We start from the raw sequence: 27,169 nt of genomic DNA on the forward strand, positions 1-27,169 counted from the left end.
GGGGCTAAATATTCATCGAAGATCAGTTCCTTGGTTTTGGTGGTGTTAAGAACCAGATTGTTGTCTCTGCACCACACAGACAACCGTTCCACTTCACCCCAATAAGCAGACCCATTCCCCCCAGTGATGGGCCGCTCTACAGCAGTGTCATCCACATATTTGCAGTGGGTGAAGTAAAGGGGGGCTTAGAACACAGCCCTGTGTTGAGGCTGAGGAGATGTGGGGGCCCATTTTTACCCTCTGGGAGCAATCAGAGAGGAAATCCATAATCCAGAGGCAGATGAAGTGAGGACAATTCCAGATTTGTCAGTTTGGTCAACAGTTTATGAGGGAGGATGGTATGAAATGCAGAGCTGAAAAAGTTGAAGTCTACAAAGAGCTGTTCAAAGAGATTTTTCATTAATAAAATAACATGGTGCATCCAAGATTCCAAATGTTCAGACTGAGAACATTGCATCTGTGTTGTTTGCTCTTAATATTAAGAGTTATTTACTTTCTTCTCACAAGCAAGTTGTTGCTGTACAATGCTGTACATTTCAGTGGTTGTGACATGGAATGGCAGTTGATTTTCACCCAATTTGAAAGAGTGCAATTTTGACGAGCAATGAGCATATTTAAATAATGAATCTATTTAGCAATGCTACATTCAGCTGAACTACTCACCCACAGAGATTTCCTTTTTTAATCTTGATTATAGTGTGACAATAACATCTTCCTTTTCAGTCAAACATTTCATAAACAGTTGTGTTTTTATTCGTCCAAAAGCTTGAATGTCTGAAATAAATGTGTCTTGATCAGGAAAAACTGAATTATAGCTTTTGGTTTTCTTGTTTCCAACAAAAGAATCCGTTCCTAGTGGAGAAAATCCTAGTGTTGCAGGAGGAGATGAAGAAACTTTGGATGATTACCAAGAGCTTAGTACAAGAGAAGAACAAGATATTGAAATAATGATGGATGCTTGTGAATATGCCATCTCAAATGCAGAAGCCTTTGCAGAAAAGTTATCAAGAGAACTTCAAGTACTAGATGGTGTAAGTAAAGCATATATGATCTATACTTTGTGCTGTTTTGTTTTTGGACATGATATGGGGTTGTGTGTTTAACGAAAAAAAAAACGTAAAAAGTCTCCCACTAAATTTAAGCAGGGCCTATTAGTCTTGAAGAAAAATTAAATGATAACTCATTTAATACTGTAAACAGTGGGGGAAAAGGTTTAAGAAGTAGTAGTATTATTCATATAAGGGGAAAATGTGATATTGCTCCCATTAACTGAACAAGTATACTGTGTTAACATTTAATGGGATCTTATGCAACTTTCATAAATTTAATATGCAAAAAAGTTTACTCCAATTTAGTAAAACAGGCCTGTGCTGCACAGAGGCTGATTAGACACAATCACATTTTCTGCTATTTCAAATATATAAAGGTTGAGCCTTTAATCTACTACTCCTCTGTTAAAGTACAAAAATTTGTAAATGTCTTTTGTTGTGATGTAAAGAAAAAAATGCATATTTTTTACATACTGCAGTTCATATGTATGCCTGGTGTCTGATGGTACTTGAAAGACGTGTTAACTGTTAACTCTACCTCAAACTATAAAATGAAAGTACAAGCAAATTTCTAAAATTTTTTTAACTTAAAGTCACTCCAACCTTAAAGGGGATTGAGTACTTTTGTATGCACCTGTATACTTATAAATGTACGTGTGGTTGTGATATATAAGTAAGTGTTCATTTCTTTATTTTATGCAGCACAGTTATGCCTTAAATAAGCATTACTCGCCTTCCCTTTATCTGGGCAACTATGCAACAGAGAAATCAATAACTTAGATTTTCATAAAAGCAGCTTGTTTGGAAATTAAATGCATTGGTATAAATCTGAGTAAGAAAGGTAATGTTTTACTGTATAAATGTAAAAGATAGCAATTTTGTAAAAGAAAGTGCAGCTTATCCAAGATCCTGTCACCCAAGTCGTCGCTGGAGCCAAATAACCATGTTCTCAGTGCAGTCTTAACCAATGCAGCTTCATTTAATGCTGGAGTGTGATTCCCAGTAATCTGGAGAAACAAATGCCCCCGGCATCTTCTGGTCATGAATCTCTCTCTTTCTCTCTCTTGTTCTTTGACTTCCTCCCCCTTTTTTCATGTCAACAAAGATACTACCATTTAATGAAGTCTAGTACAGTTTGGGAGAGAAAGCAAGACTTACATAGGGTCTCTTTGCTAAGTAAAATTTCATGGATGACTGCTTTTTAATAGATAGGAAAAAAAAAACCTTTGTGTGCCCCATTGCAAGGGAACCACTTGCACCAGTGTAAAGCTAACCCTGATAAGAGATCTTTCAGTCTCACTACAGCTTTATCATGTACAGAAGTCACCATTTTTGCAGTTATTGGGGCTCTTGCAACAAAGCTTTCACACATTTCTTTTTCTTTTCTATAAATGCAGCTAACCGTGGGCTTGTTTGTGCCATATCTAGAGTCAACAAATGTAAAGAATGTCCTGCATTTATCATATCCAGAAGTGGCAATATTTCTCCTCCAAAGTAATCACCTTTCTGTCTTTTTAGTTGGATGCTCACACTTGGCAGAAATGGTAGTGTGAATCTGTTAGAAATGTAGCACCAATAAATAACTATATAATCATAGCAATAAGTATCTTTTTAAACAAAAAGAAATGCATACAATTTTTAAATAAATGTCATTTACAAAAGGTATGACTGTAAAAAAGGGCTACATATTTTTAATTGAATCATAATCAAAATAGACATATCCACAAAAAAGACATGCATACCATTTTTTGAATAGAAACAATTGAGTTGCATTTATCTGGAGACTTGCAGGGTGTCAAACAATTGTTAACTACTTGTACAGGGTGGTGCAGGGAAACGGGAAATTTTCAATTGATGTTCAGTGCACGAATAAACACATTACAAAATACATTTAATGATGAAATGCATTGTACTGGATATGAGGAAAACATCATGAAGGTGTTGTCCATTTCTCTATACACATTCTGACAGTCTGTTGTGGAAATTCTGCATTGCTTGATGTAACATGTCAAGAGGAATGTCAGCAATTTCCTCTTCAATGCTCCTTTTTAGTTCAGTAATGGTTGCAGGACATGTATGGTTCATTTGGATTTTAAGATGTCCCCACTGAAAACAAATCAAAAACTGTGGGATCTGGGGATCTTGGAGGCCCAGGAATGTCACGATTGCGTGAAATGACATGCCTTCCAAACAATTGTCAAATAGCTACCATCGTTTGTCAGGCAGTATGTGAAGTGGCTCCACCTGGGGACTTCTGTTTTAAGGCTGAACCCGTTTCTTTGAAATTACGCACCCATGTTGTAATTGCGTTAGCAGACGGGACACAATCATGACGTACTAACTGGTAATGATGCCAAAATTCCTTTTGCGCAGCAGTCACACTATCACCATTCTTATAAAAGGTTTTCACAGCAAACACTCATTGCGCGTCATTCCACTGCTCCAATATAATCTAAACGAGGTCGCATTGGTCCCAAACAACTGCCGACACCCCAGGGTCGCCAACACCTAGTTCCAAATTTTCCCATATCCCTGTGTGACCCTGTACATTGTGAATTTCTCATTTGAACATTTCTTCCTCCTTGGAATGGATAAAAAACCTCTCCATTGCTTCATTTTATGGAAACCTTTTGCATAGAGGTCTATTTATTGATATTCTGTTACCATCTTCAAAATATCCCCCTCATTCCCAACACTCCATCCCAGCTATTTCCTGAAGTCACCTTAATTGAATCACAGTGCATAACCTATTACATGATTGTTTTTTCAGTTTTCACACTGATCCAAAGTCATTTATTGCATTTTTAGAGTCATTTTAATAATAAATAAATATAAAGATTATCAATTACAGTCAAATTCCCTTTGAAAATTCACAGCAAAGAAATAAAATACCACAATTCATTTATATCCTATTTGCCTCCTCCGTATCACAGTTGGCACCTGTGGGTTACTGAGATTGAGATTATCATTAAAGAAGGAGTGTGTGTGCTTAGGATGCCTAGATTTTTGATTCTTCCATTGAAGCATCAGTGCATCCCATTCAGTGTTTCATGGACAGCCTCACGCTATTGAATTCAAACTGAAACATTTAGGAAGCATTTTACAACTGAAGATGAAATTTGGATACATCATTATGATGTAGAAATGATGATGGTCCAAAAACAAACATCTAAAAGAGTGCCATTAGAATCACGCACAATTTTTATTGAGGTTGAGGATCAAATGGTTCACATAACTATTCAGTGTAAAAGTTGATTTGATGTGGCATTTTCTGTAGCAAACTGGAAAGGGTGGTGCTGTGGTTTTGCCACTCATATCTCCTCATGCGTAACAGCAACATCCTGCTGAAGCTGCTTGAGTTGAAAGGCTGCTTTGCAGCAATAAAGATTTGAAGAGATGCCACACCCACTCCAGCCCGGTATGACTACCACCTGTTTCCCAATCTGAAGGACTACCTCCATAGGATAGCATGGCATTTTGCCGATGATGAAGATGTCATGTCAGCTACAGAGAGAGTAGTTGCATGATAATTATATTTGTGTAGCACAGACAAGCTTTGTCAATATTATAAGGTTGAGTATTCACAGAGATTATTTGGAAAAATAACACTCTTTGATTTTAATTGTATTTTTAATAAAAAGTCAGGCTGAGAACATTTTGATCATTCCTCCTATATTATCAATATAGCCTTGTTATTAGTAATTTTATTAGTGCATTCCATGTTTTATTCTACTTCAGTATTGCTCCTTTTCTGAAATGTTTCATTACCATTACCTGTAATACTGCAAGTGTTTTGTTTTCCTCCCAGCTCTTAACAAAATGTGCCACCTTTATAAAAGATTGTGAAAATGTGTTGGGACAAAGTATACACTATATTTTTCTTTGCTAAATCTGAATTTCCTTCCAACTTAGGCCAATATTCAGTCAATCATGGCTTCTGAAAAGCAAGTGAACATTCTGATGCAGTTATTAGATGAGGCTCTGAATGATGTGGATGAGATTGAGCTGAAGTTGAGCAGCTATGAAGAAATGCTTCAGAGTGTAAAGGACCAGATGGACCAAATCTCCCAGAGTAACCACATGATACAGTTGAGCAATACTAATAATGTAAAGCTCCTGGATGAAATTGAATTTATAGTGGTGAGTAACAGTCAATGGTAAGCTAGTAAGAATTTCATTTTTTACCACATATTCTACAGTAAAGCTTGAATAATTCAGAGTCTTTTCTTCATTTAACTCATCATCTGGACCCACTTTCTCTAGTGATAATAAACAATAACCAATTAAACCTATTAAGGTTTTTTTTACCTTGAAGAAGCAAATGTCCAAGTTTAGCAGAACATGTATTTTCTTTTTTGGGATTTGTTTATGATGATCTGATGAAACTCAGATATAAAGATTTATGTAATACCTTTTTAAAGAGAGGAACACTAGCAATATAGCTAATATACCAATATATCTAAACTTGTCCGTAAATGTTCAACATATGAAATCAATGACTTAATTAAATTAAAATATTTAGTTTTAATTCTGTATTCAGATATATATATATATATATATCTATCTATCTATCTATATATATATATATATATATATATATATATATATATAGTGTGGCAGAAATGCCGGCTGCGCACCCGGAAGCCCTCCGGGTTTCCACCTGTCCTCTTCCCCCCCAGCACTTCCTGGTGTGGCGGAAGTGCTGGGCTCCAGACTTCTACAGGCACCGGGGCACCGCCTGGCGGTGGCTACGGGACCCTACAGGGCTGGGCTTCCAAGCCCTTTACCCGAGGCCGCCAACATAACCAGGGCAGACGCCCCTCACGGTCTGGAGGAGGCAGAAATATAGCAAAATATATAGCAAAATACCCGCACTTGGCAGCGGAGAAGTAAAAAGAAAAGGAAACATTCTAATAATAATATAACAATATATATATATATATATATATATATATATATATATATATATATGTATATATATATATAGACACACACACATATAAACATATATATACATCATATATATATATATATATATATATATATATACACACACACACATATATACATATACATATCTACATATATACTGTATATACACATATATATACAAATCTACATATATATATATTAGAGGGGGGACTCGATTAAAACAATTAATCCATTTAATTAGAGGCTGTGTAATAATTAATCTTGATTAATCAAATCGTAAAATCATGTAAATTTGCCCCAAATCGCAAATATTTTTTTTTTAATTTAAAAGGGTTTTAGTGGGCGACAGAATCAAATAATAGACATGGACATGAATATTGTAAACTCAAGCTCTTTTAATTTCTGAAAAAAAATGCTTCATCCCTGGTTAAAATTGGGCAGACTTAAAAATAAAGTGGTAGTTTAAGTACTTTAAGTACATTTTCAGAATGGTATTGTCTTTAAATAATAATAACCAAAATTTTTCTTCTTAAAAATATAAGTCAAAAACATAAAAGGTAATTTGACCAACTTAATCTTTAAACTCTGAGTAACCTTAGCCAAAATTATTTTGTATATTAGGCTAAAACAGTGTGATCATTGAACATTTTGTAAATGGATGTAATTAGAATTACTAACGGTCACGGAAGTCCAATGATCCCCAGTAAGATCCACAAAGTCCGCTTTCTGTAATGCATCTAATTTTGCTTGCTTTTCAGTGTGCACAAAACCATGATTTTATCAAGGCTTTCGTCGGGTAGTCTTTTGAAATGAAATTTTCCTCCGATCAGTCGTAGGAACACGCTTTATTCCGACTCTTAACATTTTTGTAGATGTGATGTGTATCATCAATGTAATCGATGTACCAGGAAATCATGCATTGACAAAAGTTCCCCTTTGCTTGGAATTGAAAGTGTGATTAAATGCGTTATGGAGTACATGCATCGAAGCTTCTCAGCTGTGCTTGTGCTAAGAAAAGGAAACATTTTAAAAATAACGTAACATGATTCTGCGTTAACCGCATATTTTTTCATACGTCCCAAACCAAGGAGATTCAAGGGTAAAATGAATCGGGAAGCACGCGTACATACTCAGTGCATCCATTCTCGGGAATCGAACCTCGGATGGCGGCACTAGAGGCTAAGCCTCTACAATTTGCACGGCGTGGCTTGTCTATTTGAGAGTATGTAGATCGGGTATATATATATATATATATATATATATATATATTCGCAGCGGAAAAGTAGTTGTTAAAGAAGTTATAAAAAAGAAAAGGGAACATTTTAAAAATAACGTAACATGATTGTCAGTATACAGTAATTGTTTTGTGAGTGTTATTGAGTGTTGCTGTCATCAAGGATTTGATTATTATTATTTCTTTCAATCAGGTTCGTATTTGTAGGATGTGTTGTGTTCAAGTTACATTCCGTGTTTGTCAATCGTTGTCAAGATAAGAGGTTTCATTCATCGATTTGTTTCTTACTGCATCAATAAACAGCTCGTCTTACTCTTTATCTGAGACGTGACAAACTGCATGCACAGGTTTTTTTTTTACACTGTCTTCCTTTAGCAGGACATTGAATTTTTCCACTGTGTGCTTTCTTTCCGCAGCAGCTGCACTTATGAATATGCTTGTATGTATCAGACGCTTCATATTTTTTTGCTGCCTTCTCAATTGTGTAATTCGTTTTTTGTTCAGCACTCTTTGGAACTGTTGCTTTTTGTCTGTGCACTGCGTCACTTCATGTGAGCCGCTTGGTGTTCATGCATCGAAGGTTCCCAGCTGTGCTGGTGCCATCTCATGTGATGTCCACGGCTGTATGTAATGTTAGCTAAGACCCGGCACTTAAAAGTTTCTCTCGCAGTTTCGCTGAGTTTGTGCCAAACACCACCCTGACCATCTCATCTTCCTCTGCATAAGCACAGTCCTTCACCCGTGAATATTCAGCGGCAGTGTTTCTATTGGATTGCCGCTGACAGATGGCCTTATATGGGCAGGCACTAAATTACAAACGCCAGCAGCAGCCTGTCTATGAACTTAATTTAAACTTTAGGTTTACACTGTGCTTTGTTTCCGAAGTAGCAGCACTCATGAATATGGTTGTATATGTCAGTCGCTCGCTGCTTATTGTTTCGCTGCCTTCTCAGTTATATAATGCATGTTTTCTTCAGCGCTTTTTTGAGCTCTTCCTGGTTTTCTACGTACTGCGTTGATAGTCAGTTCACGTGATTATGTGGGAAGCGTGATGATGTCACACGAAACTCCGCCCCCCACGGTCATCCAGCTCAACTCCATTACAGTATATGGAGAAAAATATCTTCCAGTTATGACCGTTACGCGTAGAATTTCAAAATGAAACCTGCCCAACTTTTGTAAGTAAGCTGTAAGGAATGAGCCTGCCAAATTTCAGCCTTCTACCTACACGGGAAGTTGGAGAATTAGTGATGAGTCAGTGAGTCAGTCAGTCAGTGAGGGCTTTGCCTTTTATTAGTATAGATACATGACACACAGAGCTAACTTCTAATAACAGATTTTATTTTGCATAAAATATATACAGAATGTTATGAACAGTAAGCCAACCTTAAGAGCAACAAATGTAAGATTTTTCACACCTAGTTTACCACATTTCAGAACCTATTACCAGTAAAGTGCACAGCAACATTTTTAATTTGTACTAATGAAATTTGTTAAAATCACATTTGTTGATAAAGGAAATGGAGCAAAAAGAAGACTGTGATTCTTTTTCTCTAATGTTAGAGTTTTCAGTTGGCTTAGGAAAAAGTTTAAATTTGTCAAATTTGCTTTGAATCTTTTTTCCATATATGGTCAAAATCTGAAAACTAAATTTTTAATAGCTGAAGCTAATCTTATTTTGTATCTTTATTATTATACTAGCAAAATACCCGCGCTTCGCAGCGGAGAAGTAGTGTGTTAAAGAAGCAATGAATAAGAAAAGGAAACATTTTGAAAATAACGTAACATGATTGTCAATGTTATTGTTTTGTCACTGTTGTGAGTGATGAGTGTTGTTGTCATATATATATATATATATATATATATATTTACACACACACACAAACATATATACATACATATATATATCTACATATATACACATACATATACATACACACATACATACATACACACACATATATACACACAAATACATATATATATATATATATACATACACACACACATATATAAACATATATATACATATACATACATATCTACATATATACACACACAGCTATTTCAGTATCAGTGCAATACGCTGTTTGTTAAAACGGATGACACCCGCTCTTACGTGCAAGTCTGCGTGGATATTATGAACTATCGATTTGTTCAAGTTCTATTTAAATTTTAAATAGAAGGAATTTTTATTTAGTCGACAGAAATATCTTTGGTAGGAATGGTAAAACAGACAGGAATATTATTCCTGAATAAATCAACTCAAACCTTAAACAACTTATAATATTTTGCTCTCCATAAAAATATATCCTGTCTAAATTATACAAGTTAGAAATAAAGTAAAGCGTTAAAAGAACAAACATTCAAATTTCTTTACTCTTATGTAATTTTATATTTTGTAAAAAATAAACTTAGATTTTAAATATCCCAAAAGATTTTGCTCTCCATAAAAATATATCCTGTCAAAATTATACAAATTCAAATATGAACATGCTGCATAACAAAACCTAGAAATATAAATAAAATGTGTTCCTTTCAGCAATAACAAATCAAATCATTCAGTTGTCTTTGCTCATATGTCATTTTAGAGCTGGACGCCTGGCATCTTTTTTTGGCCACAGGTTCGTTTCTGTTTGCTGTGAGGTTCTGTGTTGTGGAGATTCTCAGGATGGATTGCAGGTGCTCATCAGTGAGGCGACTCCTGTGTGCTGTTTTGTTAGTCTTTATCACTGAGAAGAGCTTCTCACACAGATATGTGCTACCAAACATGCACAAGGTTCGAGCCGCATGTAGACGGACTTTTTGTTCTTCAAAGTCACCAAAGCGCCGTGCAAACTCAGTGCGCTCAGTTTATCAGCAAAGTGCGATTTGGGAACACCGTAGTGACGACTTGGTTTAACATTACTTGGTAATAGGGAAAGTGGGGTAAGTGGTTGTGTCTCCCATAAAAGCAGCCTCAATTGAAATCACTTTGTGATTGTGCACGGGTAAAAACGTCCGCTGAAGTGTCAGATTCTTATTTAATTCTTCTGCTTTCTGTATCTTCTGCATTGCATTCAGGTCTTTCAGGTTACCCTGATGTTTTGTTTTATAGTGCCGTCTTAGATTAAATTCTGTAATTACAGCCACATTAGCTCCACAAATGAGACACAAGGGTTCAGTAAACATATACTCAGCCTCCCATCGGTTTTTAAAGGCTCTATTTTCAGAATCAACTTTTCTCTTTAGCTGCGTGTGAGCTAGCTTCGCAATAACTTGCAGCATCTTAAGGTAGACTTGATTAACGCGGTAAGTGTTCGGCAAGGCAGCTGAAGCGCTGCATTATGGGATCTGTAGTTTATTGTGTTACCAGCGCTTCATATACCGGGCTTTAATAACAATAATACAGTATATAAAATGATCTCGGGCGGATATAATTACGCCGGGCGGATGTGGCCCATGCCCTTGAGTTTGACACATATGGACTAAATAGAACTTGAAAAGATATATTTTTCAAATGTGATCGCGCAATTCAGATAGAGTTGACGCGACTACAGCCTGCATGCCTCAATAAGTCATCCTCCCCTCGCTCTTACTTTTTTACCGTTCATCTAATGAATACACTGAGTATGGCTTTACCAAAACAATCACTGATGGCGAATAAAGTATCCATTATTCGAGTATGTAGATCGGGTTATATATATATATATATACATATATATATACCCGCGTATCGCAGGAGAAGTAGTGTGTTAAAAAAGCTAGAAAAAGAAAAGGGAACATTTTAAAAATAACGTAACATGACTGTCAATATACAGTATTTGTTTTGTGAGTGTTACTGAGTGTTGCTGTCATCAAGGATTTGATTATCATTATTTCTTTCAATCAGGTTCGTATTTGTAGGATGTGTTGTGTTCAAGTTACATTCCGTGTTTGTCAATCGTTGTAAAGATGACAGGTTTCATTCATTGATTCGTTTCTTACTGCATCAATAAACAGCTCGTCTTCTTCTTTATCTGAGACCTGACACACTGCATGCACGGGTTTTTTACACTGTCTTCCTTTAGCGGGACATTGACTTTTTCCAACGTGTGCTTTGTTTCCGCAGTAGTTGGATTTATGAATATGCTTGTATGTATGAGACGCTTCATATTTTTGCTGCCTTTTCAATTGTGTAATTGGTTTTGTTCAGCTCTTTGGAACTGTTGCCTTTTATCTGTGCACTGCGTCAGTTCACGTGAGCCACTCGGTGTACATGCATCGAAGGTTCCCAGCTGTGCTGGTGCCATCTCGTGCTATGTCCATGGCTGTATTTAATGTTACCTTAGTCCTGGCACTTAAAACTGGTTGCCTTTTATTAGTATAGATTCTCTTAAGTAAATACTAGTTTTATTGGACTGTTCTAGATGCTCAGTTTCTTTCATAGACCAGAGGAAACCACTATTTTCCTTCTGTTTACATCAGACTATATCAAACAATGAAAAGCAATTTTTGAGTGAGACTTAGCGCACTAAACTAAATTATAACAATTTCAAAACCATTTATTTTACATTGCGGGTTTTTTTTTTTTTACTATAGAGAGCTAGTTTCAATTGCTATACATTTAATCTCCTAATTTAGCAATTTTCTAACTGTATCTTTTAATCCACCCAGTTTATAAATCATTTTTTTCCACTATATTGTCAAACGGTGCTGCAGCCTATGTGCAAGACACTAACTGAAACTGAATGTGATGCCAGTCACTGTGCACACTCATACACACACTCGCACTTACTGTTACTTAATTAGGGCCAATTTATGTTTTCCAGTAATTGTGATGTGATGGTTTTAAAATAGGAAAGGAAACCAAAATATACAGAGAACACGCACAGTGTCTACCTTGGATTTAACCTCTGGCTGTGTGTAGTATTACTAACTTGTAAACCTCTGTTTGAGTTGCATATCTGCTTAGCTCTAGCACAGGTAAAACCAAAATCATTTCAGAGAAGATCAGCTTTGCTCCCTGTTTGTCATCATCACTCTTGGGAACTGAAAACAAAACTAATTTGTGTATAACATTCTAACTTTCTTGAAGTTAAACATGCTTGCCTATTTCTGAATTAAAATAATGAAGGTGGAAAGAGAACAGAAGATGTTTAATTAACCAAGGATTTAAATAAAGATTGATGGTTTCTGGTTAAGAGTTTTTTTCGGACTGACACTAACAGCAAGGTTGTTCCTGTTAGATTTGGAATGGTAAAACACCTAATTTGTACATTATTCTCTTTGTAACAAAAACGTCACAGTTATTCAGAAGCATAGATTCATGGTGTGGTATTTGCACTATCTGCAATTTTGACACTCACAACATGAATCTCTAAAATATTTAAGAAAACAGTTTTGTCTGCCATAGATGATTTTTAAGGTAAAGGAATGAAGTTTTGGTTATTTTTTCTGCACAATATTGTAATATACATTTTATTTCTGTTTAGAATCATTTGGACCTGTCAAAAGGGCATATTAAAGCTCTACAGGAAGGGGATCTTTGTTCATCAAAGGGGATTGAAGCATGTACTAATGCTGCAGAAGCTCTTTTGCAGTGCATGAATGTTGCACTCAGACCTGGTATTGTATTTATGGAATATTACTTATTTTATCTGCTTTGTTTGAAATTTCTGTCAGTAGTTGACCAGTGAAAGTAGAAATTACTAAGATGTTATTTGTTCTTTATTGGTCTTCTGTTACTCTTAACAAGTATATTTTATAGAATTTGTTTTAATAAATTAAAGTAATGCTATAATAATTAGCTCCATGCAGTTGGCACTAAGAACTACTGGAAATTAAGGCTTTTCTGAAACAAGTACAAGATGCATACATGTGAAAAATATAGTATTTAAAAAATATATATATCTTAAGTAGTATCCTTGACCACTTATTACCTCATTTGCAGAAGCTTTATACAGTAAGTGTAGTGCCCGTATCCATTTATTTTAAGTTAAATAAGCTTGTATCAGGTTAACTTTTACCAGATGGAACAGTATAACCACATTGCCATCTGAATTACAGCTGTAACTGAAGAAGATTGATTTTCCTTTGTTTGGCTTTTCTAGGTAAAACAGAGTTGGTTGGAAACAAATGTTTTCAATTGTCCAAGTAGTGGCAATAGGCTGTGTTAAATTTCATAAGACGAAATTCATTAATTGGGTATATCACAAGTACTATAGCACTAAGTAAATTGGTTTTCTGCACACAATATTTGTGAGTTTTATTTACCAAGAGCTAATATTATTGGCAGGTAGGATGATGTAGTGGTTATGGCTTTTGGACCTAGAACTTAAAACCATGAGGTTGTGGGTTGATATCCAGCTGTAAACATTGTGTGACCATGAGCACATCACACTACCTGCTGCAATTATTATAAAAACATATCTCAAATATTATAAGTTGACTTGGATAAAGGCAGCAGTCAACGACAACATTTATTTGTAAACCACATTTTCATACACAGTATGTAAACTCAAAGTGCTTTACAAGATGTCAGACAAATTACAAAGAATTAAATTTGGATAAGAATAATAATGAATATACTGTAAGTAACATACAGGAATATAATACACAAATAAGAAATATTAATAGAGAAGTAGAGTCCTTATTTGTAGAATTAGTTTTTTAGTCTCTAAGGATGAGTCCGATGATAAGGTCAGATGGCCGGTTAATCTGTTAAAAAAATAAACAAAATCTGAAGGAGTTATAAGGCTAGAGGAATGCTCAACTCCCACCAGGCATTCTGCCTAACACAAATGTTCTTAAGTATCTTTACTTTTATCTAAACTCAATGCAGTCATTCTTGTGGAAAGTTGTGGTATCTACTTTCTTTTCAAATATCATAGGCGACTGCACAGTGCTTTGATCAGGTGAAACCAAAAAAGAAAACAAAGTAGAGATTACTAATGCTTGTAAATTCATTGAGTTTTTTTTTTTTTGTTTTTTTTTTTTTATTATAAATAATCCATAGTGCTAGCCAGGCTCATGTCTACCAGTAAATTATTCCAGATTTGTGGTGCATAACAGCTCTTGGAATAATGAGCAGACTTTTGTTAGAAGATCTAAGGTTATGACTTGGAATGTATTACACTATAAATTCTTTAATTATGCTTGACTTTCAATATCAAGGGATCAAACTTATTTATAATCCAGTAATCCCTCCTCGATCGCAGGGGTTGCGTTCCAGACCCCCCCACGATAGGTTAAAATCCGCGAAGTAGAAACCATATGCTTATATGGTTATTTTTATATATTTTAAGCCCTTATAAACTCTCCCACACTGTTTATAAAGATTCCCGCAGAGTTATACAGCATAATCCCTTTGTATTCTCTTATATATTAGGTAAGATTCATTGAATTTATGTATATAAACACACTGTTTATATACAGTAAAACCTAAATATTATTTTAAAGATATTGAGTGTCTCCGATATCACATATGTTACAGCCATTACAAAAGACAGGCCACCAGCAATAAATACGTGCCATGCAAGAAAAAAAGTATACAGTAAATGTGTGTACAGTGACACTAAACGTACGTACATGTACTAAGTACTGTAAGTAGAAAATTAATTATGGTTACTCACCAACAATGACACGATGACTTGTCCGATGACAATGAGTTTAATTTTACTGCACAACAAAGGAGAGCGTTACAGTTCTTCCAAAGGAGCCACTTCAGGCGATTGTGTAGCACTGCCGTTGTTCTTCTTCTGGCAGTCTTCAATCCAAATCCCTAAAGCAGATTCCATCCAGACTACTGCCTTATTACATCCACTTACAACTTGTTTTGCACCCTGGTTAAATGAACTCTGCGGCCGAAGATCTTATATTCCTTTCCTACTTTTTAAATAAAAAGAATCGTAGCCTTCAACAAATCCAAAACGTTTACCTTTTCGACAATCGTTAACATCTTCCGTTTGCGTTTGGGCACGGCCCCTGAAGCAGTAGCAGATCGTTTTGGAGCCATAATGAAGGGCTTGACTATGCACAAAGGTAAACACAAAAGAGCACAACTCTTTACACAGCAAAACACGTTGATGCTGAATGAGCGAGACAAGACTTCCTGGTTAACACTGCATTCAGCAGGCAGGAACTTAACTGCGTGCTCTGATTGGTTAGCTTCTCAGTCAGGAGAACTTAACTGCGTGCTCTGATTGGTTAGCTTCTCAGTCATCCTCCAATAGCGTCCCTTGTATGAAATCAACTGGGCAAACCAACTGAGGAAGCATGTACAGGAAGTTAAAAGACACATTGTTCGCAGAACCCGCGAAGCAGCGAAAAATCTGCGTTATATATTTAGTTATGCTTTCATATAAAATCCGTGATAGTGTGAAGCCGCGAAAGTCGAAGCGCGATATAGCGAGGGATTACTGTACTCGCTCTCATTATTTCCATTTTTACCAATGACTAAGATTTCAGTTTTTTCTCCTTATTTAGCTTGAATAAATTACTAGTCATCCGTTCAGAAACATAAGTAAGACATTGGATCAGAGAGCCCAGAGTGTCAGTGGCCTCGGGTGCTATAGATAAGTAAAGCTGTGTGTCAACTCCATACAAGATAATGTGACCTAATGGGAGCGTGCAGATTAAAAATAACAGTAGGCCCAGATGTCTTGAACTCTCTGCCTTCTGTTAGTTTCCTTGGACATTATTCTGTCCAGAATAGAATGTATGTTATGTTATGAATTAAAATGAATATTCATTTTCTTTTTTTGTACTTGTTTTTTTTTTTACAAACAGGACAAGACAAACTCGCTGCCGTGAGACAACAGCAACAAATGTTTCGTGAATTAAGAGAGCAGTTTGCAAGGAGACTTACAAACCACCTTAACAATGTGTTTGTACACCAGGTAATTACTTTAATGTTGTATAATAAACTTAAATAACTTTCCATGTAAATCTGAATTATTGCTTTTGAGCAACAAATAGGTGAGCTGTCCAGATTCTTTGTTTTTAAAAGTAACTTATTAATATTGATTTGTTAAATAATTTGAACTCCTGTATTTCTCTCACTCATTTTTTGGTATAATCTCCTTCAAAAACCTTGCACCAGTGAGAAACAAAAGCTTGTATCCCCTTCTTGTAATTTGTTTCCCATGGCTTTCCTCAAAATTTATACAACCCAATGATTATTAATAAAGTATCTATCTATCTATCTATCTATCTATCTATCTATCTATCTATCTATCTATCTATCTATCTATCTATCTATCTAACAGTGTTTTTGTCAACAAAATTGTCTTAGTGTTTTTTAAGTGTGTCTATATGTTACTTAGTTATTCACAACAACAAGAAAGAAATAGTTGCAGTAGCAAGAAAAGTTGTGGACGTTTCCTGTTAATACTCTATGGAAAGTGCTATACATTTTTTAGGAAAAAAAAAATTTAAAAAGCTCATGGCTACAATAAGATAGCATTCAGGGTATAGTTGATGATGAAACTATTGATCCTTTGATTAGGAAAATGTTTATGGTAAAAAGTACAAATCTTTACTCTTTATTTGGTTTATTCATATCTCCCCTTATAAAAAGGTGGAATTTTGGTGTTTTGATAGTTTCAGTATCTCTTAGACAGACTTCTTACATTTAAAAAAAAATTAGGATCCAGTCTTTTTAAATATATGCAATGCTAAAAATTCCCATCATTGTCTTTGTTAAATTCCAGTTGGTCTACCTTTTGCTTTGCATTTGGTCCCTGGATTGTAAAAGGCAAAAGTATGTACACAACTGAGCTGTTACAGTTCTTACTATAGTAACAAATCATTCTGATGCTTCAGCATCTGTTGTGGCTTCCATATAAATTACATATATATTGCAAGCTTCTCCTACTCATTTGTAGCCTAATCCATACATATATATCTCCTCACTTTAACTATGCGTCTTTCTCATCTTTCCTCCATGCTTAACTCGGTTAAAGACTGACTATTCAGTAGTGTTGGTTTCGTGATCTATTTCGCTTTATTTTTCAGCATTACTACATATACTAGTCAAACATGAAAACTTGCATTTTTAGGCAGATTTTTTTTGCAGCTTCTTCTACTTACATTTTGATTTACCATATTTGCCTTTTATTCTGATCCTATTTTTATTTGTAAATGATTTTTTACATAGCCTGATTAACTGTACAGTACACTTAAGTAAAATGAATAGCACTTTTAAGTGTATAATTAATGAAAAAAAGAAACAAATCATAGCATGTTATTTAAGTATTGGCTATGATGATAAAGTGACTGAGATAGGGTAATGCTGCGGCAAGCATTTCATTTTTTGTAATGAAAAATCTCAGTGGACAAGACAGTCTGGTAGTTCCTTTTTTGCTTAATTAAGAAATGAGCCAAACCCAATATATGGATTTTTTACATATGCATATGGTATGTGTTACAGAATAATACTAAAACCACCAGCTTTATAAACTGACCCAAAGTTCTTTGCTTCCTGTTCACTGTTAAACTTCTTATATTTGACTGTTCACTGTTAAACTTCTTATATTTGAAGTTGACTATCAGCATGCTTCTGATGCCATTACTCCTCATCGTTTATTTCACCTTCCTCTCTCGATCACGTCAACAAAGCCAAACTGAACATCAGATTGCCCTGTGAGACTGGGCACAAAAATGGACTTTACTGTTTTATTACACTGTATAGTTATTTAGGGTCAGATTTACCTCATATTGTGACACAGGTAAGAAGAATTTCTGAGCCCCTAAAACTTCACCTTGCTATAACCCACTGCCAAGTCGTATCACATTAAAACATTTTTCTTTTCGAGATTTTTTTAAATAATAAAAAACCTGTTTAGAGAGTAATTTTAAAAATATTATTATTGCTATTAATAATATGATTTTTTTAATGTTGATTTCCCATACCCTATTTGTTTACATATAGAACCATAACAGCTACCATATATCCTACTGCACATACCAAATGATCAGGGCAAGCTGGTCATTGTGAGTGATATCTGATGTTAAATCCAAAATAACTGGAAAAACACTTACCACTTTTAATTTCTATAAAAAATAAAAATCAAAACCAAGTCAGACATGGCACATATAAATTTGTCACATGTCATGAAGTATAGGTAATTCGTCCTTCCGCAGGCTTTGCAAGCTGCTTAGACAAGAGGTGATCAAATTCACTGCTCAGCTCTATACACCAGAAGAAACCAAGTTGTTTAGTTCCACCATCTAAAGACAGACAGGTAACAGTTGAATTAAAAGCGACTTAGGTGTGTTCAATTGGTAGACTTAACAGTGTGGCATCAAGCAAAACTACAGTAAAGTAGTGAACTGATTGCACATAGAAGTTTATGTTGAAACATTTTTAATTAATTTGCAAAACAAAGACAACCAAAAATGTTTTATTCTAATGAAGGACCATTCTTGCATCAATAAATTATATAAAAGTGCCTTTCATAGTATGCACGTAATGAAAACTTTTTTCTTTTGTCACCTTATGCAGAGTAAAACATTTTACTGCAATCATTTGCTTTTAGTTTACAATCTCTTTTTACAGTACCACTAGCGATGTCTCTCATATTCATATGCATTGTTATAAATGATGCTTACGAAAGTGTTGTTGTTTTTTTTTGGTATTTTAGGTATTTACCCTTTCACAAGCTGATATACTTTAAAACGTCTATACTAAAATCCCATTTTAAAATTCCAAGTTCCAGTGATTGTGGCATAATACAATAGAATATCAGAAATGAAAGCAGGTCATTTGTGTATGCCAGGGCATTTGCTTGTGATTTTCTGTCACATTTATACTGTCAAATGGTTTGTGGAAATAAGAGTGTTGAGGTTTTGTAAGTTTGAAATGTACATGTGTTACCTTTGTTGTCACTATATGGGGTTTGGTGGAATGAATCCTATGTTATACTCTGTTGACATTGATCAGAGCCACAATTGCAGTAAACCAATTAGCCAAAGCCCAATAGAAAAAATGGTTGGGGGGCAGGGGTGTGTGAATTAAGGATGAGATTGGATCCAAAATGCGCTTGCTGCCAACAAAGAAAGACACCAGTTTGCCTAGTGTTACTAACCTGGACAGGATATACATTTTAATGAAAATCACTTCAGCCTCCATGTTATTAACATTTACGCTGAGGTACCACATTTAAATCGTAAAAGTAGGCTACTATTGGTGGTGCAGTGGATTCCGAAAGTATTCAGACCCCCTCATTTTCTGCATATTTTTTGTGCTCTAGATTTAATTCCAAAATGGATACATATTCCACATCAATCTACAGTCAATAATCTATCATGATAAAGTGTAAACGTTTTCAGAAAGGTTTACAATTGTATTAAAAATCAAAAACTGAAATCTCTCATTCATATAAATACTCAGACCCTCCTTAATTCAGTACTTTGTACACTCTTCTTTGACATGTGTGAATTGTAGGACCTTACAGCATATACCCAGGTGTGTTGCCTTTCTAAACCATGTTCAATTTGCCACGGCTGAACTCCATTCATGTTCTAGACACAATTCAAGGATAATTAAAGCAAACAGGATGCAGCAGACCACAATTTGGAGGGCCATGGCAGACAGATTTCAGTTTTTTTATTTTTAATCAATATGGAAACCTTTCTGAAAGCGTGTTTTCACTTTCTCATTATGGGTTATTGAGTGTAGCTTGAGATAAAAACAGCCCATTTATCGATTTTTGAAATTAAATCTATAGCACAAAAATATGCAGAAATTGAAGGGGTCTGGATACATTCTGAATTCACTATGTAATTTTTTTTTCCTTCAAAGCCTTGGCACTTAAATATTTCAGTGTTGTATTTGTGTATATTTTGTTAATCATTTCATATGATTTTTTTTAAATGCTAGTTATAGAAATAAATCTATATTGGCAAGTCAAAGGATATTCTAACATTACACATTTTGTGCCTGTTACGTAAAAAATTAGATAAGGTTTTTACTTAAAGTATTTTAACATTTAAATCCTTTAAGGAAAATTAAGGATTATGCTATTTGTAAAATGTTGTGCTGTACTGGTTATGCAGAATGTCTAGAAACTGCTTACTGTTGTAGTGTGTGTGTTAGGAAAAATGACTGATTTGTATCCAGTATTTCTAGATTTTGATGATTTGTGGGAAATGATCGCTGTCAGATTGCAATGAGAATTTAAACTTTTTAATTTCCTTCCTTTTGTTTTTGCTCAGTTCAATCACTTCTCTCAGACTCTCCCTCACTTCTTTAGGGCCTCCCTCCTTTCACTTTCTGTGAGTACATGTCACTGTCTGTGCAAGTGGTTTTACATCACTGAATTAACTCCATGTTTTGCTTTTTACTTACTAATTTTCCTTTACTTACTGTATACTCATAAGTATATTGTATTAGTAATGAAGAGCATCAATGCTACTGAATAAATGTAAAATATGGAAATATTTTGTAAGAGATTATTTTGTGGTTATAGTGACTGCTTCAAGAATATGTTTATGAAGTAATAGAAACAGGTGTGTGTATGCATAGGTAGCTGTGATTATCTGCTTTAAATAGACATGATATAACAAAACTAATTTTGCCTGACCAGTCCTGACTATTTGTTTATTCTAGTTTAAAGCATTTTATAAATTTATTTGCATGTAAAAAAAACTATCATTCCGGCTGATGAAGTCAGAATTATTTTTAAATACAAATTAATTAGATGGGTTTTTCGGTTTGTTGTACAGTATAATAACATTGAAGTTTACAGTTTCATTGTGCATCCAGCTATTATGTATTAAAAATTCTAAAGATGCGAAAATTGGGATCTGGTAGAGTAAAACGTATCAGTTTTAGTGGCTTAGGGTTTCCATGCCACTTTGGAATCCATCACTGTTTTACAGCCAGAATGCTCTGGTCAAAACAGCACAATAAAAAGAGGAACCAAAAGCTAAGAACTGATATCTTTTGCTTAAATATTAGAGTTTTTGCATATGTTTGTCATTATGCATGGTTTTCTTATTTTAATAATAACAACAACAATCTTCTATGTTAAATGTTTAAGTTAAAGGTTTCTGCTTATATATTGTAATGAGTATTTAGTTATCTGTTTTCAGCTCAATCTGATAACATGTCTACTTTTATTTGTGAACTCACCATGTGCAGTCTCAAGTGGCTTAAAATTAAAAACTTATTTTGCAACACAATTATACAGTAATCCAAAAGTCAGTACATTTATTTCAAAACAAACTGATCTGATAGTGGCAGCATTTGTTCTTTTACAAATGTAAATCATCTACTTAAACAAATGTTTCTTTCCTTAAATAAAAAGTTCAGTTTCGTCTAGGCCATTATTTCTTCACAGACATCATATATACAGTGCATCCGGAAAGTATTCACAGCGCATCACTTTTTCCACATTTTGTTATGTTACAGCCTTATTCCAAAATGGATTAAATTCATTTTTTTCCTCCGAATTCTACACACAACACCCCATAATGGCAACGTGAAAAAAGTTCACTTGAGGTTCTTGCAAATTTGTTAAAAATAAAAAAACTGAGAAATCACATAAGTATTCACAGCCTTTGCCATGAAGCTCAAAATTGACCTCAGGTGCATCCTGTTTCCCCTGATCATCCTTGAGACGTTTCTGCAGCTTAATTGGAGTCCAACTGTGGTAAATTCAGTTGATTGGACATGATTTGGAAAGGCACACACCTGTCTATATAAGGTCCCACAGTAGACAGTTCATGTCAGAGCACAAACCAAGCATCAAGTCAAAGGAATTCTCTGTAGACCTCCGAGACAGGATTGTCTCGAGGCACAAATCTGGGGAAGGTTACAGAAAAAATTCTGCTGCTTTGAAGGTCCCAATGAGCACAATGGCTTCCATTATCCGTAAGTGGAAGAAGTTCAAAACCACCAGGACTCTTTCTAGAGCTGGCTGGCCATCTAAACTGAGCGATCAGGGGAGAAGGGCCTTAGTCAGGGAGGTGACCAAGAACCCGACGCTCACTCTGTCAGAGTTCCAGAGGTCCTCTGTGGAGAGAGGAGAACCTTCCAGAAGGACAACCATCTTTGCTGCAATCCACCAATTAGGCCTGTAAGGTAGAGTGGCCAGAAAGAAGCCACTCCTTAGTAGAAGGCACATGGCAGCCCGCCTGGAGTTTGCCAAAAGGCACCTGAAGGACTCTCAGACCATGAGAAACAAAATTCCCTGGTCTGATGAGACAAAGATTGAACTCTTTGGTGTGAATGCCAGGAGTCACGTTTGGAGGAAACCAGGCACCGCTCATCACCAGGCCAATACCATCCCTACAGTGAAGCATGGTGGTGGCAGCATCATGCTGTGGGGATGTTTTTCAGCAGCAGGAACTGGGAGACTAGTCTGGATAAAGGGAAAGATGACTGCAGCAATGTACAGAGACATCCTGGATGAAAACCTGCTCCAGAGCGCTCTTGACCTCAGACTGGGGTGACAGTTCATCTTTCAGCAGGACAACGACCCTAAGCACACAGCCAAGGTATCAAAGGAGTGGCTTCAGGACAACTGTGAATGTCCTTGAGTGGCCCAGCCAGAGCCCAGACTTGAATCCAATTGAACATCTCTGGAGAGATCTAAAAATGGGTGTGCACCGACGCTTCCCATCCAACCTGATGTCAGAGAAACTCGAAAGCTCAAGTTCACAAAGTTGCACAGTGCCCGAAGTAAAAAAGAAGTTGTGACATATCAAATTTGCCATGAAAAGGCAAGTCGTAGCCCACCGTCTGAGTGTCATATGAAAGCTTATTAGGGTACAGAGAAAAAAAAAAGGCACACAGTGGGGAAAAAGCACAAAATGTCAACTTTAATCTCGATAACCACGTAGTTTATTTTGTCATTAAAGTAGAACATCATAAAGTTCATCTGAAAATCGTTTAATTTACTAGTTTCTCAAATCCCATTGTAACTAAAATAGGACGTTAAATGCTTTGTTTTGTATTTGATCTTCTATGTGTGTGAATCACTACATGCTTCCAGGCTTTCTCTTCCTCCGACAGGACACAGAATGCATTACATTCGTAATATTACAGCTCTCTGAATAATTAAAATACTGAAAAGTATACATGATATCTAATTCATGATGATGGGAGTTAAAGCATGTTATTAAACATGGGAACACTGTGGCGCATTGATTGTTCATGTCTCACACAAGATGCTTGCTGCGGCATTCGCGACCTTTGATGAAATACTTTATTACAGAAGTACTGTCTCTTTCAAACGTACTAACCCCCAATTCCTGTCCTTACTTTTTCTCCAAATACCCAATCGCCACACAATCAGCTCTGTAATAGATGTTAAGCTATATGTAAGCTTAGAATGCCGATTCCTCAAAACCTTTAAGGATCATTGAAATATCTTTGTAATGCTTAATTATTCTATCCATCTATCCTTCCAGTGTTGCACCAGCCACAGCAAGAATACAGCACGAGGAAGGAACAATCCGTGAACGAAGTTCCAGCTCCTGGCTAGCGCTGCAGCACAGTGTAGTTAAAGTTTTACCTGTATAATATAATAAACATATTTTGCTGCATTTCATCTTAAAAATGATATTGTCATCATATGTAAATACGCTCTTTATAAAGTGGTTCAGGATGTGCAATATTATAACTCTATCGCAAGTTTACAGTGAGGTGATTGTACTTATAAGTACAGACAGTTCTACAAGGAGCACTTGATGGACTGATGGAGTGCATTTAGAGTTCTTGTGATGAAACTGTTTCTGAACCGCGAGGTCAGTACAGGAAAGACTCTGAAGCGTTTGTCGGATGAGAGCAGTTCAAATAGCAAATGGCTAGGCAGCGTGTGCTTGATGCTGTATACTGATAATTCTCTTTCCGATCAGCTGCGTTACAGCTGTGATTCACACTCAGATACAGTGATAGAAATACTCCAAGTGGTGCAGTGAGAGTAATATGGAAAAAGATGATCCGATGTGGCAACCCCTAACGGGAGCAGCTGAAAGAAGAAGAATAAGATGTAGTGAGAATCCTGTCCACCATGTCAATTTATTTATATAGCATATTTAAAACATTTAGTAATTCTGTGGCCAAAGTGCTTTTCAAAAATACAATAAAAGAAAAACAAAACAAATAACATAAAAACATGAATAGAAATAAAATATATGAACATAAAATAAGATACATAATAAATAGAAATAATGTTTTATAATCACAGAGAGGAAACCATTAGTATTACTGAAGGTCATGGAATGCAAGTGAATAGGAATGAGATTTTAATCTTGTTTTGAACAGTTCAATTGTAGACGAACTCCTTTATATGATGAGGTAAAGAGTTCCACAGGCGAGGCGCAGCAGCTGCAAAGCCCTGTCCCCCTTGGTTTTACACTTGATACGAGCTACAACCAGAGACAACTGATCAGAAGATCTAAGCACTCTGGATGGCTGGTGTAAAACACACAATTCAGATAAATAGGCAGGAGCAAGGCCATGTAAAGATTTATAAACTAGCAGCAAGATTTTAAAATCAATTCGAAAACTGACAGGTAGCCAGTGTAAAGAAGCTAAAATAGGAGAAACAGAGTCATAATTTCTTGTCCCAACCAGAAAGCGAGCAGCAGCATTTTGGACCAGCTGTAACCTGTGTATCAGAGATTTGTTAATCCCAGAATACAGCGAGTTGCAGTAATCGAGGCGAGAAAAAATAAAAGCATCAGTAGCTTTCTCAAGATCCCTAGAAGATAAAAAAAGGCTTTATCTTACCTAATAGACAAAGTTGGAAAAAGCAACTCGACTACAGAATTTGTTTCTCAAAAGAGAGGTTACTATCAAAGATAACACCAAGATTGCGGGCTTCAGGTTTTGACAAGACAGAGAAAGAGCCGAGAAGTCCAAGACCAATTTGGGCTTTAGCTGATGGACACACTGTAAGCACCTCCATTTTATTTTGATTTAGATCAAGAAAATTATTAGCCATCTTAGTTCTGACAGACAGTAACAATGCTAAAGCAGTTATGGTATTTGGAATTGTTTGACCATTCTGTGGACCATTATATTGTTACAGGTTAATTACAATCAGATGCATTAAACTAATAAACAATATGCGGTTAACTTTAGTGTATTTATAAAGCCGCGTCAGGGATGTGGATCTGAAAAAGAAAGATAAACCATACAGGAACAGTAGCACTGCTTTGACGCTGGGTACCACCAGTCTGCAAAACCAAGCGAAGAACTTGCATACGACAGGGTATGAGCTACCGTGGAAATGTGCATGACTTTATGCCAAGTTTAGCTTTTATACATCGCGATTTTAATGTGGAAACGTTCTTACGCAACATTTTTGTGCGTACGCACCATTTATACATGAGGCCCCTGGTGTTTTACAATGAATTCTATGGAGCACAGGGAATAATGTGTTTAGAACTTAACAAATACATCCATTTTTCAGGCCAAGATAGTTGTCAAGTATTGTCCTGCATTTTGCAATTATATACATACTAGCAAAATACCCGCGCTTCGCAGCGGAGAAGTAGTGTGTTAAAGAAGCAATGAAAAAGAAAAGGAAACATTTTGAAAATAACGTAACATGATTGTCAATGTAATTGTTTTGTCACTGTTGTGAGTGATGAGTGTTGCTGTCATATATATATATATATATATATATATATATATATATATATATATATATATATATATATATTTACACACACACACACATAAACATATATATATATATATATATATATATATATATACATACACACACACATATATAAACATATATATACATACATATCTACATATATACACACACAGCTATTTCGTATCAGTGCAATACGCTGCTTGTTAAAACGGATAACTCCCGCTCTTACGTGCAAGTCTGCGTGGATATTATGAACTATCGTATTTGTTCAAGTTCTATTTAAATTTTAAATAGAAGGAATTTTTATTTAGTCGACAGAAATATCTTTGGTAGGAATGGTAAAAACAGACAGGAATATTATTCGTGAATAAATCAACTCAAACCTTAAATAACTTAAAAGAACAAACATTCAAATTTCTTTACTCTTATGTAAATTTATATAAAAATAAACTTAGATTTTAAATATCCCAAAAGATTTTGCTCTCCATAAAAATATATCCTTTCAAAATTATACAAATTCAAATATGAACATGCTGCATAACAAAACCTGGAAATATAAATAAAATGTGTTCCTTTCAGCAATAACAAATCAAATCATTAAGTTGTCTTTGCTCATATGTCATTTTAGAGCTGGACGCCTGGCATCTATTTTTGGCAACAGGTTCGTTTATGTTTGGTGTGAGGTTCTGTGTTGTGGAGATTCTCAGGATGGATTGCAGGTGCTCATCAGTGAGGCGACTCCTGTGTGCTGTTTTGTTAGTCTTTATCACTGAGAAGAGCTTCTCACACAGATATGTGCTACCAAACATGCACAAGGTTCGAGCCGCATGTAGACGGACTTTTTGTTCTTCAAAGTCACCAAAGCGCCGTGCAAACTCAGTGCGCCGGTTTATCAGCAAAGTGCGATTTGGGAACACCGTAGTGACGACTTGGTTTAACATTACTTGGCAACAGGGAAAGTTGCACTGGTGCATTTGTGTCTCCCATAAAAGCAACTTCACTTGAAATCACTTTGTGATTGTGCACGGGTAAAAACGTCCGCTGAAGTGTCAGATTCTTATTTAATTCTTCTGCTTTCTGTATCTTCTGCATTGCATTCAGGTCTTTCAGCCTCACTGATGAGCACCTGCAATCCATCCTGAGAATCTCCACAACACAGAACTCCCTGATGTTTTGTCTCATAGTGCCGTCTTAGATTAAATTCTGTAATTACAGCCACATTAGCTCCACAAATGAGACACACGGGTTCAGTAAACATATACTCAGCCTCCCATCGGTTTTTAAAGGCTCTATTTTCAGAATCAACTTTTCTCTTCAGCATCGTGTGAGCTAGCTTCGCAATAACTTGCAGCATCATAAGCTAGACTTGATTA

The 27,169-nt window shown here is 35.6% G+C and overlaps 1 protein-coding gene across 7 annotated transcripts in view; it reads left to right on the forward strand.

Annotated features, from left to right (window-relative positions):
- exoc1 (exocyst complex component 1) overlaps window positions 1-27,169 on the forward strand; it is a 75,647-nt gene that overhangs the window by 24,458 nt on the left and 24,020 nt on the right. For 4 of the 7 annotated variants that reach the window (XM_039750882.1, XM_039750884.1, XM_039750883.1 and 1 more), the window contains 4 exons: window positions 844-1,031; window positions 4,962-5,189; window positions 12,669-12,801; window positions 15,964-16,073. In XM_039750882.1, the coding sequence (XP_039606816.1) occupies window positions 844-1,031; window positions 4,962-5,189; window positions 12,669-12,801; window positions 15,964-16,073 (659 nt within the window). Of the gene's footprint in view, window positions 1-843; window positions 1,032-4,961; window positions 5,190-12,668; window positions 12,802-15,963; window positions 16,074-20,391; window positions 20,452-27,169 lie in introns of all 7 variants that reach the window. The other 3 variants (XM_039750879.1, XM_039750881.1, XM_039750880.1) reach the window with 1 other exon arrangement.

Source organism: Polypterus senegalus, chromosome 4 (genome assembly GCF_016835505.1).
Source record: "Polypterus senegalus isolate Bchr_013 chromosome 4, ASM1683550v1, whole genome shotgun sequence".
Taxonomy (NCBI): domain Eukaryota; kingdom Metazoa; phylum Chordata; class Cladistia; order Polypteriformes; family Polypteridae; genus Polypterus; species Polypterus senegalus.